The 18,094-nt window shown below is 36.8% G+C and overlaps 1 protein-coding gene across 1 annotated transcript in view; it reads left to right on the top strand.

Moving 5' to 3' along the window:
* The window catches only part of FIRRM (FIGNL1 interacting regulator of recombination and mitosis), a gene marked incomplete at both ends in the record, with an annotated part of 52,411 nt that overhangs the window by 18,635 nt on the left and 15,682 nt on the right, over positions 1 to 18,094 (top strand). The window contains 10 exons of the mRNA XM_079697344.1: positions 324 to 408; positions 2,428 to 2,566; positions 7,519 to 7,599; positions 9,796 to 9,860; positions 12,890 to 13,038; positions 13,655 to 13,784; positions 14,896 to 15,082; positions 15,931 to 16,013; positions 16,369 to 16,420; positions 18,003 to 18,092. Coding sequence (XP_079553470.1) covers positions 324 to 408; positions 2,428 to 2,566; positions 7,519 to 7,599; positions 9,796 to 9,860; positions 12,890 to 13,038; positions 13,655 to 13,784; positions 14,896 to 15,082; positions 15,931 to 16,013; positions 16,369 to 16,420; positions 18,003 to 18,092 — 1,061 coding nt within the window. The remainder of the gene's footprint in view (positions 1 to 323; positions 409 to 2,427; positions 2,567 to 7,518; positions 7,600 to 9,795; positions 9,861 to 12,889; positions 13,039 to 13,654; positions 13,785 to 14,895; positions 15,083 to 15,930; positions 16,014 to 16,368; positions 16,421 to 18,002; positions 18,093 to 18,094) is intronic.

The raw sequence follows: 18,094 nt of genomic DNA, 5'->3' as shown, positions 1-18,094 counted from the left end.
GTATATTTTGTCATTTTTGATTCGAATATCTGTAGAATATTTCAGTTACAATAGGCATAATTTTTAGTCCACTGAACATTTTTAGTTTTATTTAAGTCATAGAGTAGGTGTAAACATCAAACTTAATTTTCTATAATTTATAAAAACCCTAAATCAGAAGCGTGACACTTACTTTCACTAATTATTTTGAGATAATTTTTTTCAAACTGTATTGCCTATTTTAGCAAATGTCAAAATTGTTCAGTAGATATTTTTAAATATAGAAGAAACTCACCCCATATGACATTTGAATGTCCTAAGAGTTCTGTTATCTTTCTTTGTAGTTATTCATTCATTGTTGGATATCTGCTCTGTTATTTCCAGTATGGACCATGCATTTCATGCCAATACTTGGAAATTTATAATTAAGTAAGTTTCTGTTTTGTTTTTACTTTTTGTAATATATTTTCCATATCCAGTCTTAATTATTTGTAAGTTTTCTTGATTGCATTTAAAACATTTTGTATGGGTGCGTACAATGTTTACTGACACTGCTCTCTTATAATCCACATGTTGTACATGTAGCTCCCAAACTAAATCATACTTCTTTATCCTGCTCTCTCTAAAATTCAAAAAAAGTTCTACTCAGTTAGCTAGTACATCTGAAGTAATGGGCCATGGGTCTTAACCATTTGCCTACTGCTACTATTGTTTAACCGACTATCAAGTATCCTACTTCCAGGCTTAAATAAATTAATAATTATAATTAGAGCTGAATATAATCTCCTCATTATATACTTTTGAGTTGTTCAGTTTTAATTCCATGTATAATTTTAACTAGAGCGTTATGAAGGGTTGCTAGGGAGAGTGTCCATAGCATTCATCAGATTCTTGGGGGTGGGAGGAGATATAGTTGAGATGTAAAAATGGTTAAGAACCTCTACTTTATACATATGCATAAAACATTAAAGGTAGTGTAATACTTTCAAGTCTTAGGTGTTTTTCTTGTACCACCAGGTCATTACGTTGCCAACAAGTAATAGTGCCGTGGTTCAAAGTGTCAACTCAGAGCCATACCGCATATGCTTGAATCCATTCTGAAATCACTTACCGCTCTGGAACTCTTAGGCAATTTGGTTAACTTCTCTGAGTCTTAGTTTGCTCATCTGAAAGTGGGAGTTATAACAATAGCACCTTCTTTGTGGGGTTATAGTGAGAATTGAGTTTATCAGTGTGAAATGCTTGCAACTCTGCAAGTCACATAGTGAGTGCTCAGTGAATTAGCCACACCACACCATCGCCATCGCCATCGCCATCACCATCACCATCACCATCACCATCATCATTATCATTGAATATCTTCCAGTCTTGCCCCGCTCTGATTCATTTTCTATCCAGCATTCATACTGATCTTCTAAAAATGCAAATCAGATCATGTCACTCTACTGCTTAAAATCCATCCCAGTTTACTAAGAGTAACAACCTAATCCTCTCTGGCTCCCGCCTCCTTCACCAGCCCATCTCCATTGCGTGCTCTCCCTGCTCTCAGCTCCTCAAACATAACAAACTCTCCTGTCCCAGAGCCTTTTCACAGCTTTTCCCTCTGCCTAAGATGCTTCTCTCTTGTACTCTACACCTTGCTAATTCCTGCCTATGTTTCAGTTCTCAGTTTAAGTGTTACGTCTTCATGGTAGCATTCTTTTCATCCTCACCCTGAGAATCAGTTAGATTAGATCTCTCTATTGTAGCATCCTGGACTTTTTTTCCATCTTAGCATTCATCACAGCTGTAATCAATTAACTATTCTTACATTATTTAATGTTCTCTTTTGTGCTAGACCACAAATTCCATGCAGACAGGGCAGAGATTGTGTCTTTTCATTCACCCCTCTATCTTGAGGGCTTCACAGAGTGCCTGGCATATAGTAAGAGTTCAATTAATATTTTATAAGGAGAAATAAAAAATTATCAACTTACTCAAACTAACATGACAGCTTCAGAGGTAACGTCAATACATCTTAATTATGCCGTGTCTAATATATATGATGCATTTTGATTTTTTTTAAAATTATTTATTTATTCTTGTCTTTGTTGGGTCTTCATTTCCGTGTGAGGGCTTTCTCTAGTTGTGGCAAGTGGGGGCCACTCTTAATCGCGGTGCGCGGGCCTCTCACTATCGCGGCCCCTCCTGTTGCGGAGCACAGGCTCCAGACGCGCAGGCTCAGTAGCCGTGGCTCACGGGCCCAGCCGCTCCGCGGCACGCGGGACCCTCCCATACCAGGGCTCGAACCCGTGTCCCCTGCATTAGCAGGCAGATTCTCAACCACTGTGCCACCAGGGAAGCCCCATTTTGATTTTTTACATGTTCTTTCAAGTCATATTTTTATGGTCCTAAGTTACTTGATGTGTTACTTGTGGTGATTATATTCTTTTCTTTTTATTCATTTAGGCAGAGCCTTAAGCACCAGTCGGTTATAAAGAGTCAGCTGAAACACAAAGATATAATTACTAGCTTGTGCGAAGACATTCTTTTCTCCTTCCATTCTTGTTTACAGTTAGCTGAGCAGATGACACAATCAGATGCGCAGGTAAAAATATGGTCTAACAACACTGTGAACTGTAGCTCTTTTTCTTTTGGCAGTTACTAAATCTCATTTAGATCTATGGATCAGTTTACCTAAAAGGGTTTTAATTTGTTTTGTTTTTGTTTTCAATCTGTGGGATTATTTACAGCCCATAATTACTTTTCACTCAGAGCATTTCATTAGACCCCTATCTGCTTTCGTTCCATCTATAGTCTATCTGTCCCTGCCTTTTTATATACTCACTGGTTGGTCAAGGCATTCTCCTCAGAATCTTTTCTACCCTTGGGCAAAAATCTAATTCCTTAGTCCTGTATTTATTTAAGGTTGTCTTGATGATATAGCCACAGTCAACCTTTTCTTCGCCAATCCATTACAACCTGTAGAGATGCAGTATACAGCTGTGTGTATACTTACATTTATATTGATTTCAAAAAGTTATAGTGTTGAATTGGCATCCCTTTTATAAAACAGATTGTATTCTAAAAATAATATGTAATATGCTTATTGGGAATTACAGTATATTTTCCTATAACAGTGTTTATACATAGTGCCTTCTGTTCTCAGACTAGCTCTTTAAAGTTTGTTTAACTCGTAGTCCTAAATTATAGGAATAATAGTACTCAGGACCTAACAGTTATAAGCAATAATTTCAGTGGGAAAATGAGTTAAATATTTCTCTGTAGAATAACAGTAACATCCTTTCCTGTTAGACCTGCAAACTGATACAGGGTATTCCTCTGTACTTGTGCTCTTCCCTGCCCAGCAGTTGTGGGAGTGGACATGTAAGGATTCATCCAGTTCCTAAACACTGGTCACAACTCATGGGGCAGGGATGATCTGGAAAGACCAAACCCGAGAGGAGGGTGGAAGTTTGAAAAGGGGCCCCTTTCCTTCTTGCTTCTCTTCTTTTTCTCTTTATCTGTCCTTCCCTTACATTCTTTCTTTCTTTTTTCCTTTTCTTTTCTGTCCCCACTTCCTTCATATACCCTTTCTGATTCCCCTCACCTTCCCGAAAGGAGAAGGCATTTTGTTGGGTATCCTGTGTCAATGGCAGGAAGGATGTTCCCCTATCCACCTTTATCCTATGCATCTATATCCTCAACCTCAACCTCCTCTTTTTCCAATTTCCATCTTGCTTATCTTGACACCACAGATCCCCCAGTTAGAGTTACTTGGAGAGTAAGATTCCTGGACAGGAGTGAGATGGGGAAAGCCCAAGCCACAGTATAGTCTATAATGGAAGAAGAAAGAGAAGTCCCGAGGGTACCTTACCAGGATGGCTATTTGTACATGAAGTATTGAATACATAAGTTCAGTGTATGTAAACTGCTTGTATATGAAAGTCAGAGAATTTAAATAGTAAACTTTCCTAACTGTCCAAGCAAATTTTCATGTTTTGCCTTACTTGTTTTTCTTTACTTATTTGGTACTCATAAACGTAACTAGCACAACTTACTGTCCATTGCCTTGAAATGGAGCTTTGAGAAGGTCTGTGTAGTTTCTCCATTCTTAACTCTAAATTTTGATTAGTATCGTCCTCTGCTGTTCACTGTTGATATTTATTGAAGAATCAAACTATTTCATTAAATTCTTCCAAACAGTTTTTTCACCTTGTTTTTAAAAACATCAGAATAAAACCTCTAGATTTCATAGGTAATATGCTATTTATGGAAGCATGTAGATGTATCAGTCCCTAAATTAGGTTCCTGAGGCTGCTATAACAAATTACCACAAATCAGGTGGCAAATTTGTTCACTCACACTTCTAGAGGATAGATCTGAAATGTGTCAGCAGGGCCCTGTTCTCTTGAAGGCTCTAGGGGAGAGTCTGCTCCATGCCTTTCTTAGTTTCTGCTATCACTGGCATTCCTTGGCTCGCAGCTGTATAACTTCAGTCTCCGCCTCCATCATCACGTGGTGTCCTCTCCCTGTCTCTTCTTATCATCTTCATAATAGGGACACCAGTCATGTTAGATTAAGGGCACATCCTCCTCCAGTATGACCTCATCTGAACTAATTGCGTCTACAATGTCCCTACTTCCAAATAAAGGTACTGGGGGTTAGGACTTCACCCTGTCTTTTTAGGGGACACAGTACAACCCGTGACAGCCCCTAAAATTGATATTTATTCTCTCTTAAGTCTTGAACATGGTTTCAAAATGAGACTGTTGTATTAGACTTTGTAACAAGCTTTTTAGCCACAAATAATTTAGTTTTTCTATAAAGATAGGGGAATATATTTGTAACGCTCTTAGATATAAATTTAATTTGCACTGTAATTCCTACTTTTGTTCATAGAATGCTTACTGAAAGTTATATTCAGAAAATAAACTCATATTTATATCTATTGCCTACACTTAGATTCATTGCTCACTACATTCAGATTTTATCGGTATTTTTCTTGTTTTATTTAAAGAAAGGAAGACTGGATACTCAATATTTTGAAACATTAAAAATGGTTTTCCTTGTTTATATACCCACGCTTTTTTTATTGGCATTGAGATGCAAACTTTCTGACTTAAACAGTTGAGTAAATCAAGGTGGGATAGTATTTGTGTTGTACACTTGCTTTTTGAAAATGTGAAAATCAGCTCTAGATTTAATTGGTATGCTATTTAGTAATGAAGTAAAACCAGAGTCTTCAACCGAATCTTATACAATTTCCTCTTGAATGAGAAAGAAAAATTTAAAGTAGGTGAACATGATAAGTTGCGTGTCACCATTTATTCATTTAATTCATTTACCAGCTATCTCCAGAGCCCTTACTGTGTGCCAGAAAATGTGCTGGGTACTAAGTCAGCCACATCTTTCTGCCTCCAATAACTTATAGTCTAGGTTGGGAGACAGCACAAGCAGGTAATTATAGACTAGTGTGATCTTCGGAGAATTGCGGGTTGGCCTATGTGAGTAAAGGTAGGAACCCAGTCGTGAAGTCAAGAACAGTTTCTTGTGATATGACATCTAAGCTGAATAAAATTTCTTATTGAGTATCTTATAAGTATCTTAGATTCATTTTTAATCTCTGTCCTTTTAAACTTCCATAGCAGTGTGTGAGAGAGTTCATATTCATAATTATCAAAGAGGTGAATTTTCATCTAACTTACTCTTGCTGAGGAAAATTGACTATTTCCAAATATTTTTATAAAAGGTAAAAATGAAGGGTCATACTCAATTAGTGGATCATTCAATTCCACTTTGATTGGTTTAATTAAGGTTTTGATATATTTTTGGAAAGAGATTGAACATACACAGTTAATAAAGTTATTTCATTTGAAATTATTCTCCAAATTAAAAATGTATCTGTTTGACCTAATTTTAAAGTACTAATTTAAAGCTCTTTGGATTATAGTGTGTATTACACATTTGGATGACATAACAACCAATATTTATTAAGCTAAGTTGCCTAAGTGTCAGGCACTATTTAAACCTCACAGTAACCTTAGTGTAAGCCACATTGCACCCTCATAGAGAGGCTTGGTAACTTTCCCACGATCATGCAGAGGTAGTGGTAAGGCCAGGATTTCAATCCAGGTAGGGTGACTCCACTGTCCTCTACATCCCCTGTATACACATAGATATCTTGGCATTACCCAGTGTTTTATCAACTTACAAATGTAATACATGCTCAGAAAACCCTCACACATTACACAAATACCTAACATGGACAGTGAAATCCTACTTTCATCTGCTACAGAGAACCACAGGTAAGATTTCGATTTATTTTGGGAGGGTTAGGGAGGAAATATTAACACGTAACACACATTTAAAAATAATAATAGGATGATATTATACATATTGTTTTGTAGCATGATTTTTTACTTAGTCTGTCTTAGGGCTTTCTGTATTCGTGAAGGTGTATCTACCCAATTCCTTTTAATAGCTCTATGCTACTACATTTTGTGAATATACCTTGAATTTTTTTTTTTAATAATGAATCTCTATGTATTCATCATCCAATTTTATACCTTGAATTTATTTAACCATTCTCCAGTTGATGGATTCTGGATTTATTTCCATTTTCATTATATAAGAAAGATTGCATTGCATACCTGTGCTAGTATTTCTATAGGATTTATTTCCAAAAGTGGGATTGCTACTGGGTCAAGGAATTTATAACACTCTAGCTTTTAATAATAATGCAAAGAGTGTATTATTTTATGCTCCCATGAATGTTAAAGTGCTTACGCTCCACTTCCTCAACTCTGGGATATTATCAGTCTTAAATCTTTGCTAATCAAATAGTCTTCTCCCCTCCCCCTTCAAAAGATATGTAATTAGGTTGTAATTTAGAGTTTTTCAATTTTAGTTTATTGGATATTTGTATTTTCTGTGAACTGCCTTCTCATGTCTTACCTGTTTTCTTTCATATCTGATTCTTTTATTTGTTTGTAAGACCTTTTTCTTTTGACCATCTACTGATTCCCATATAGCAAAGAACAATAAGGTATTAAAAGTTTCTTTCACTTTCAGATCAATCAAAAATGATCACCTCTTTTGCTGTTATAGATTAAGATTTCTTTTCAGTGACGTAGAGTTTAATTTTTTGACATATCTTTATCATTTGGTGTGTGTTTGTATTGCTTCTAACAACTCAGAGAAGAATTACTTTTTTTTTTTTTTTTTTGCTGTACGCGGGCCTCTCACTGCTGTGGCCTCTCCCGTTGCGGAGCACAGGCTCCGGACGCGCAGGCTCAGCGGCCATGGCTCGGGCCCAGCTGCTCTGCGGCATGTGGGATCTCCCCGGACCGGGGCACGAACCCGTGTCCCCTGCATTGGCAGGCAGACTCTCAACCACTGCACCACCAGGGAAGCCCAAGAATTACTTTTTTATGGAAAATGTTTACATTCTGTTTATTAAGAGATCTTTTTAGAAAATATTGTCTCATTTACAAGTTTAGCTAATTTCATATTCTTTTCCTATTCATTATGCTTTCTTATTTCCTTTTTTTGGAACAGGATAATACTGACTGCAGATTATTTCAGAAAACACTCAAATTGTGTCGTTTCTTTGCCAACTCCCTCTTGCACTATACTAAGGTAAGGCTTATTTTTTTTTAATAATGCGTGAGTGTGAAATCTACAATACATTGTAAGTTATCCTGTTTTTATTATTCCTGCCAAAAACAATCTTTTGAAGTTATTTAGTCAAGAGTATATTTTGTAGGGTTTTTGGTTTTATATTGTTAATTGTTAAATATTGAGCATCTGTTATATCATTTAAGTTGCTACCATCATATTGTTACTAGATTTGTTTTTTTAAATTTTTTTTGAAGATTTATTATTTTTGGCTGCATTGGGTCTTCATTGCTGTGCGTGGGCTTCCTCTAGTTGTGGTGAGCAGGGGCTACTCTCTGTTGCAGTGCGTGGGCTTCTCATTGTGGTGGCTTCTCTTGTTGTGGAGAACAGGCTCTAGGCACGTCAACTTCAGCAGTTGCAGCACGCAGGCTCAGTAGTTGCGTCACACAGGCCCTAGAGCACGCGGGCTTCAGTAGTTGCGGTGCATGGGCTCAGTAGTTGTGATACGTGGGCTCTAGGGTGCACAGGCTTTAGTAGTTGTGGCACGTGGGCTCAGTAGTTGTAGCTCACGGGCTCAGTAGTTGTGGCTTGTGGGCTGTAGAGCACAGGCTCAGTAGTTGTGGCACACAGGCTTAGTTGCTCTGCGGCACGTGGGATCTTTCTGGACCAGGGCTTGAACCTGTGCCCCCTGCATTGGCAGGCAGATTCTTAACCACTGCGCCACCAGGGAAGTCCATATTGTTACTAGTTTTATTCAATTTTCTGAAAAACTTATTTCTGTAAGCATAAACAAAATTATTTCTATAAGCACAGATCAGTTTTCGGAAGATAATTCAATTTGCCTTTAAATACTGTTTATAAATTATTTCTACCATATTTCTAAATTAGGTTGTTAAAGTTTAAATGTTCAAACTATATGATAATTTTAAGAAGACCTGACTATTTGGGAGTCATCAGGATAGCATAGTGATTGTTGAAGATATATGAATAGAATAGATCAGCTGTCAAGGCAGATTACTTGGAAAGAAGAGAGAATACTTATAGCAGCCAGTGAAAGAGATACCAATAGTAATAAATGTTTGTAACTAAAAGAAGAAAGCAAAACTATTGTCCATGTCGAATTTGTTTTTGACCTTGTCTTCCTCCTTTCTGAGGAAAAGATAAGGATCTCTGATGACTGTTTATTAGTCAGAATTCCATGGCAGGCTCACTGGCTGCTGACACATTGCCATCCTTGTTGGTGTGCTGTCTGAGTTCATCCTTCGGGGCCACTACCACTTACCGTAGTTGGCTGCTCTAACACCGGGTTGCCTACAGCTCGCAGGGTGTGTATTTCAGGGGCAGAGGTACAGGGTGGGAGGGTCCTGGCGCCAGTGGCACTTGTTGAGCAGTTACCCATCTGATATTTGCCGGAGTTGTTAGGAGGCAAAATTGTGCCTAATTATTCCATTTTTAAATCAATTCTTTTCTTTCAGGGGAATTTAAATTTTTTAAATAATTAACTATCAGCTTGTTTTCTATATCATATAATACAATTAAAACTATTTCTTTGACATTCTAAGAGATAGCATAACCATAATGGATAGAGCAGTCACAACTGTACTTGAATCCCAGCCCTACTGGTTTTTAGCTATGTGTCTCAGGTTGCTTGATACCTTAGCTTCAGCTTTCTAGTCTATAAAATGGGGACAGTAATATGTCATAATATTTTTGAGAGGACTAAAATAATGTATGTAAAGTCACTACATGTCTACTGAGCACTTGGAGATATTCGGTAAATGATAGCTCCTAATTGTGGTTGTGTTGATAGCTTTAACAGTAAAGAATTTTAGGTGCTTTTAGCCTCATCCCCCCCCCTTTTTTTTTTTTTTTTTGCGGTACGCGGGCCTCTCACTGCTGTGGCCTCTCCCGTTGCGGAGCACAGGCTCCGGACGCGCAGGCTCAGCGGCCATGGCTCACGGGCCCAGCCGCTCCACGGCATGTGGGATCTTCCCAGACCGGGGCACGAACCCGCGTCCCCTGCATTGGCAGGCGGACTCTCAACCACTGCACCACCAGGGAAGCCCCTCATCCCCCTTTTTATCCTCATGCAAGAAAATTTTTTTCCCTATGTAGCACATCTGGGATTTTATTTTATTTTGCATGCCTTTGATGAGAGGATCTATTTTAGCAAAGCACATTGTGTATAAAGAGTGAATAGAGTTGCTTTATTTTTAGGAATTTCTTCCTTTCCTGTCTGATTCTTGCTGTACATTGCACCAGCTTTATCTTCAGGTACACAGGTAAGAAGACTGCTGTATGACCATTAAAATGTAATAGAGCCATTTGAGCCATGCAAACATTAATGTATATCATTTAAAAATAAAATATCACAGTAATTTTTTCTTAACGTTTTAGTGAGTTTTTATCTGCTTGCTTAAAATTAATGGACATGGAAGCTTTTAAGGAATAGGTTGCATATGAGTTTTACTTATCTTTATATTCTTAACTAGTACTTTATATCCAAGTGATGAATATTGGCATGATGATAAATACCAAAGGAAAAAAAAAAGAGGTTATATATACGTGCATACATTTTGTATCAGCATACCGTTTTTTATCTTTCTTAATTTTTATTTTACTTCTATGAGATTTAATTCAAGTAGTAGTTGACTCCATCCCAGAAAAAAAGTGAGTTACAGAAAGGGTGTCATAATTTAGATGAGGGCTAAATGACATCTAAAATTGATAGTAACCTCAGAAGAGCCCTTGATTTGACACTAAAAGACTCTGTCAGCTCATTCGTCAGCAACCCTCTTATACTTCCTTAATCCATTTAGTCTCTCAGACAACTTTTCATACCTCTCCCTCTTCAAACATCCTAAATCTCCAACACCACCTCCCCATTTCTCATTGTCAATGTTCTCACTGTGTGTGTCACTGAGAAAAGTGGAAGCAATTGAAAGAGAGCTTCCATATTCTCCTTCTGACACAACTATTCTCTCTGTATCTAGGCCCATATATTTGCTTGTCCCATGAGTGAACTGTCTGTGTGCCTATCTAAGGCCAGCGTCTATTCATTCATTGGATTTCACCCTCTCTCACATGCTCAAGGACCTTACTTTAGCAGTTGTTCCTTTTCCCTCCTGCATCATCAATCTTCCCTGCTTTCTCAGTCATTCTCATGAGTATACCAACATGCTGTTATTTTTCCCATCTTAAGAACAATATAAAACAAAATCTCTCAACTCTACATCCTCCTCTAAATAAACACCTTCCCATTTTTCTGCATGTGTTTAGAAAGAGTTGTCTTTACCACTGTCTCTACTTTCTTTTTTGAAGCTCCTCCCGTCAGGCTTTCTATTCCACTACTTCATCAAAACAGCTCTTGTCAAGGTCATCAGTGACTCCATGTTGCTACATCTAGTGGGCAGTTTTAGGCTTCATCTTATGTAACCTGTCAGCAGCACTTAACCCTTTCATTTGGACTATTTCTTCTGTTGGCTTCCAAGACACCTCTCCCTCCTCAGCAGGTTCCTCCCCATCTCTCCATCTACTTTAAGTTGGGTGTGCCCCAGCACTCCGTCTACAGGCCTCTCCTCTCCTCTATGGTCATTTAGTCTCAAGACTTTAAATTTATGTCTCTCCCCTTTAATGTCTAACTGCCAATCAGGACATCTGTACTTAAATTGACGCAAACCAAACTCCTGATTCCAACCCATTTCATCTATCCCCCACTCCCCAACCCCCCAAAATCTGCTCCTCTTGTAGCTTCCTCATTTCAGTTTAAGTGGTAATTTGGTTCTTCAAATTGATCAGGCCAAAAAACCTTCCTGTCATCTTTGATGTTTGTCTTGCTCTCATACCCCTCATCTAGTCCATTAGCAAATTCTGTCAGTATCACCTTCAGTATAAATATGTATGTGCAGTGTATATAAAGAGAATCCAGCCACTTCTCACCACGTAAACGGCTACCATTCAATCTCATCCACTATTATTTTCTTGCCTGCATTTTTGCAAAAGAACATCTTATCTACTGTCTGTGTTTCCACCCTTGCCTTGCTCTGGTCTGTTCTCCATACAGTAGCCGAAGTGAGTGATAAAACAAATTAGATCATATGACTTCTCTGCACAAACTCTCAAATGACCCACATTCAAACAGAATTCAATAGAATTTTACATAGAAATTCAATGGAATTTCCTGTCCACCTTAGCACTTACTAACATCTACTATATTGTGTATTTACTTACTTACTTGTTAACTTCTCCCGACTTCGTTAGAGTATACACTCCGTAAAGGCAGTAACTTTGTATATTCTGTTTACTACTATATCACACACTCCTAGAAAGGTACATGGCATATACATAGGCACTTTATAAACATTTGTCAAATAAATTAATTTAAAAATGTATCATTTGATTGCAAAACACATACTTGCTTTGATGTTCAGTAGCTGTAGTTCAAATCTGTGGAGTTTCCTTACTTTTGTTGTATTTTATATGTCTTTCACCTTATAATTTCACTTATAATTTAGTCCTCACAACTCTGAATCAGTGTTACAAGTGAAGAAAGCGAGGCTCAGGGAGGTCGAATGAATGAACCAAAGTCACATAACTAGTAATTGACAGACTGGTGCTTCTTCCATCACACTACAAAGGCCTCAAGTGTTTATATTAAGTGCTTCCTTTTAAATGCTGTCATCCCCTGCTAGACAGGGTTTTCTCATGTACTATCAAGTTTGCCACAGTTAAAATAACATGGCAAAAATACTGAATACATATCTTATTTCACATAGGTTTTGATCAAAGTTTAGTTTAAACCTCAGTTACTGAGACATTTTCCATGAAATTCTTTGCATCTCCCTCAGTGTTAGTATACAGTTTGTTCTTATAAAACTCTTGCTTCTGAGAAACTATTATTCTAGTAAATTCAGCATTTTACCTATTTTAAAATAACTTTCAATAGAAGTAATTACCCCAGAATTTATCAGAAATATCTTTTTTACATGTTTTTACTAGTTATTTGATTCATATTTTTATAGTATTTTTTAAGAATATCATTGTGAACAATGTATTAAAATGCATCAAAGCCATACCAGCATTTTCTTTAAGATTATAAACTTTTAATTTTATAGAATTATAGCCATGTTATTTAGTTCAGAGTTTCTTCATAGAATTATGGTATCAGTTCAGTACTTTGAATTTTGTTTTATAAAACACATGCTACTTAATTTTTAAATATATTTTCACTGCTGGAAGAACATCAGTACTTACCTCTACCTAAAATTCGAAAATAGTTATTAATGAATTAGTTTTTTCCCTCCCTTCCCAGTAAGTTTCCTCCAAGCCTGTATGCTGCTGGGATTTCTAAAGCACAACAGGAGGAAATAGCAGGTGCTTTCCTGGTCGCACTGGATCCACTTGTCAGTCAGCTTCTCAAATTCCAACCTTTCGTGGAAGTGGTTTTGGACAGTGAATTAGGTAAATTTCAAAACAGATTTAGTGTTAAATAATCTCTTATTAATTATTACATGTTAGAGACAGGGTAATTTTCTCTTATACAGTTATCCTGTTTCTTTCTTTATTTTATTTTTGGCTGCGTTGGGTCTTCATTGCTGTGCACAGGCTTTCTCTAGTTGCATTGAGCGGGGTCTACTCTTCATTGCGGTGTGCAGGTTTCTCACGGGTTCTAGGGTGCACAGGCTTCAGTACTTGGGGCACACGGGCTCAGTAGTTGTGGCTCGCGAGCTCTAGAGCACAGGCTCAGTAGTTGTGGTGCACAGGCTCAGTAGTTGTGGTCCACGGGCTTAGTTGCTCTACGGCATGTGGGATCTTCCCGGACCAGGGCTCAAACCTGTGTCCCCTGCATTGGCAGGAGGATTCTTAACCACTGCACCACCAGGGAAGTCCCAGTCATCCTTTTTTTAAGTTTTAAAAATTTTATTTAAAATTTCTTCTACTTTTTTTTCTTGGAACATATTTCTACTTTTTAAAAATTATGCCTCTAATTTTTTTATATATTACAATCAGATTTCTGCTGAAAGTATGTAGAGTATGTGTTTACTAATCTGTTGTAACTTAATTTTACCACCTTAAGAGCTGCCCTGTGAACTACAGTTTCCACAGTGTCTACTGCTGGTTGTCATCATGGATGAGCTGCCCTCTCAGCCTGAGGACGTGCAGACCCTGTGGTGCACAGAGACCCAGGTCTCAGAAGCTACAACCAGGTAGTAAATGTGTTGTTGATATCCAATCACATTACGATGGTTTAGAATGCCCTATTTGTTTGCAATGACCTTGAAATTAAGTTCTTTCTTATGTCTCATATTCTAATTAATAGTTACTGTGTAGACCTCATGCATATTGCTACTTAATTAAAATAAAAAAATACATAAATCTATGATAGGCACGGAAAATAATTTAATTTTGTTCACTCTTTTAGAAGGTATTGCTAATAGTGTTATAAACATTGAGTGTAGCAGACTAGATGTAGTTAGTAACATTTAAAAATGAGCTCTGTTAAATAGAGTGCTTAGACACTATAAGTTATTTCCTGGGAAATTTCACTTGTATTCCTCTTCCTTGCCAACACCAGGCTCTAGTTTCTTACCTCCTGGGTTATTGTTGTACTCTAGTTTTTTGTCCTATCCTTTAGGGGCATCCTGTGTACCACTACCAGTTAGTCTCCTTACACCCCAGCTCTGAGCTTCCTATTCTCCTGCTCAGTAACTAAAGCATAATATCCCAGCTCCCCAGCTTTGCGTTTAAAACCCACCCATTCTGTTTTCATCATCTACTTTTGCTCCTTATCATGTCACTCATTTTCTATACATATACCTTGCTCCTGTCAGACTGGTGATTCCTGTGTACCTTATACTCAGGCTTTGTCTTCTTTACCTATTATAGTTTGCCTATTTTTAATTTGTTATTTAAATCCTCTATAAAGAATTCTTAAATCATTTAAATCCTAAAATAACCCCTCCGTATCTGAATGATAATACCTAGTTTCTATTTTATATATGATACCTAGCTTAGCTATTTAAGTTTCAAGTTCCTTGATGAATTTTGTCTTAGACTTTGTATAGTTCTGTATTATGATTAAACACTTGGTAAACGATAGAAGATATATATGAAAATTCTTCTCCTTTAAGGGATTTTCCTAACTATATTTTATTTTTACAGATACATATTCACACATATTGGAAACTGTTGTTGATATATACATCTTGAGACATTTGGCTTTGCTAACTAAGATAAACCTCTGTATGTCATATTATTACACCTGCTAATTGTTAAATGTTAATAATCTTGGGTTCAATGTTCTCAATTTCCCTGCAGGGTGTCTCTACTCAAAGCCATTTTCTCCAGTTTTGAGCAGTGTTCTGGTGAACTGTCTCTGCCTGTTCATTTACAGGAAGTAAAGAGTAAAGGGCACACTGAGGTTGCTGTCACCTTATACCAGCATGTTTGTGTTCATCTGTGTACATTTATTGCTTCCCTTCATCCCTCACTGTTCCCTGAACTGGTAAGTTTGTTACTTGCTGGGCTAAGCCGAGATTACACTTTTGCTTTCTTTTCATTGAAATTGTGATTCAGATATAGAAGAAAGTGTGGGGTTGTAAATGTGTATTTATTTTTGAATGTCATTCCCTCAGCTTGCACATTTTACCCTTTAATTCAGCTGGCTCCTAGGAAATGGTAGTCCTAGAGTCCTATAGTATTCAGATGTAATATTTAGCTAAAATATTTGAGGAAACATTTTGAGTGGGGAGGTATGGAAAGACAGTGTGAAAAGAGGAAAAATGGGTAGGATTTCACCTAATTCAGTTTCATAAAAAGAAAAGAAGTAAATGGTATGTAGTACCAAGTCTCCTAAAGATAGATCCTAGGCTTAACGTGGATATTTTTTAGTGTAATTGGATTAGAAAAGATGTTGATAAAATTTTAGGAAAAACATTCTTAGAATTTACTTAAGGATCAGTATCATTTAAGATATTATACAATGGATAATATTCAGCACATATTAAATATCGTATTTGAATGGTTTAAGGCAGAAACAAAAGTATAGGCGTGTGTATTGTATATATTGTTTTTAAAATTTCAGCCTACATAGAGAATTTCTGTGGAGGCTTGTGATTGAGGTACCACATTGAAAACCACTTTTGAATCTCTGTAGCCCAGCACAATGCTTAACATGTAGTAAGTGCTCAATAAATGTTGAGGGAATGGCAACATAGGTTCTTTCAGATACTAGAAAGTAGAGCTTTCCTACTGAGGATCTGTTGTTTTTTGGATTGTGATAGTATTTTGTTGTTTTATTTTGAGAAATGTAATATTAATGATAATTTATCGTAGCTTTTTGTTTTTCATTAGGACACTGCTCTGTTGAATGCTGTGCTTAGTGCTAACATGATCACCTCTTTGCTAGCTATGGACGCATGGAGCTTCCTTGCTCGGTACAACGTACTTACTTTTTTTAGGGTTTGGATTGATTTACAGTAGTGATTGACAGTAAATGACTTCATACTTGTAAGTTTATAGAAAAATTCTGTCTTGATAATCCTTTAACAGCCCCCCAGAATGGTTTGATTTCATATCATAGCACTAAATTAGAGACTGAATTCCCTCTTTCCTTTCTTTGGTTCAAGTCAATAGAACCTATTGCTTAGGTAGTTCTGTATATTATGATATTCCTTGGCCATGGAATAACTGCAGTTTAGAATATTTAGTGCTTTATGGAAGTCATCTCCTTGCTTTTCTGAATAATTGTATAAATAATTGTATGAAGATTGCTTTCTCTTTAAATCACAGATATGGGACTGCTGAACTCTGTGCCCACCATGTCACCATAGTGGCTCATCTGGTGAGTAGAATTATAAGGCCTAAAGCACCCACTTTCCTTGCACTTCCTTTGAGGATATGATATCTTAAAGTGAATATCAAAAGGAGAAATAGCATGGTAGCTAAATTCTTTTGACAGTTTCTTTGCCCTTCATTAATGCTGATGCTTTGAGAAAGATATACTAGAAAGAGTGTAACACTGGGGAAATTGTCTCATATTTTCAAAATTTTATGGAGTTTCATTGATCTGGGAAAGAAAGACTAGGTTGATTGAGGATAAATTTAAAATTGAATGTAAAGTAGAAAATAGGAGTTAGTTAGCTTTAATGTTGATGACCAAGAGTTCTTCTTACTGTCTCCTCCCACCTTTCTCTCTCTCTCCCCCCTCCAACCCCCCTCTCTGAAATAACTTAGAAAATCTGACTCTTGATTTTGTTGCATCTCTTTCTGAGAGGGACTAAATGTGATAGTGATCGATGCCTTTTGGGAAAAGAAGTAATGCTTTGTGCAGAAGTAAAAACACAGACATAGAGAACAAACGTATGGATACCAAGGGGTGGGGGGATGAATTGGGAGATGGGGATTGATATATATACACTTGATACTATGTTTAAAATAGGTAACTAATGAGAACCTACTGTATAGCCCAGGGAACCCTACTCAGTGCTTTGCGGTGACCTAAATGGGAAGGAAATCCAAAAAAGACAGGATATACATATAGCTGAATCACTTTGCTGTACAGTAGAAACTAACACAACAATGTAAAGCAACTATACTCCAGTAAAAATTTAAAGAAAAAAAGAAGTGATGCTTTGTGAATGGATACAAAGAGAAAATTATTTAATGACAACTTATGTTAATCTTTTCAATGTTGGTCTTTTTTTGCTTTTAAATGTTCCATATAAGATGGTCATGACCTGTTTGTTTTGTTTTTTTTGTCCCTGGCCTTTGATAAAGATCTTATGTGGGTCCATGTGTCTTTTGTCTTTTAGTAGAGTCATTGTGTCATATATTTCTTGGTTTACCTTACAAGGATATTGTAGACTAAATCCAGTGAGGTGTATGATAACCAGACAGCCTGACATCTGTATCTCCATGGCTAATGGTCTGGAGCACTTACGTACTTTACTAAATCCTCAACACATCTTGCACAAAACAAAGAGTGATTTTTATGTTTTGTGTATTATATCTACTTTAAATAAAAGCTCTCCTAGTACATTATGATAGGAATTTATAAAATCTTTTAATGAAGCTTCCATCTTATAGAGATTTACCTCTGCACTTCTGTGCTTAGATCTAAAAAAATTCCATGAATTATCTTTGAGCAGGGGAATTAACATATCAAGTTATAATCAAAATGGTAATTAGAAATAGAAATTCCAAAGTATTGTTTTTAAGTAATATCAAAATTGTTTTCTCATTATAAAAGTAATCTAGGTTCATGGAAGGGAAAAAATTAAATAAAGAAAAGCTCCAAATTAAAAATTAAAATTACCCAGGTTATTTCCCAGAAAGAGCTGCTGTTAATATTTTGGCATATAAAAGCTTGTAAAAGCTATGATTTTAAGTCAGTCAATCTCTCCTCTCTCTCCTGCCTTTCCCAGATAAAATCTTGCCCTGGAGAATGTCATCAGCTCACCAGCCTATCAGTACTATTGAGGCGCCTCTTCTTCTTCATGACCCCACCCCAGCAGGC

The sequence above is a fragment of the Hyperoodon ampullatus genome (genome assembly GCF_949752795.1).
Source record: "Hyperoodon ampullatus genome assembly, chromosome: 2".
In the NCBI taxonomy this organism is placed as follows: Eukaryota; Metazoa; Chordata; class Mammalia; order Artiodactyla; family Ziphiidae; genus Hyperoodon; species Hyperoodon ampullatus.
The sequence above is the reverse complement of the archived record's forward strand: the minus strand, read 5'-3'. Positions and strand labels throughout refer to the sequence as shown.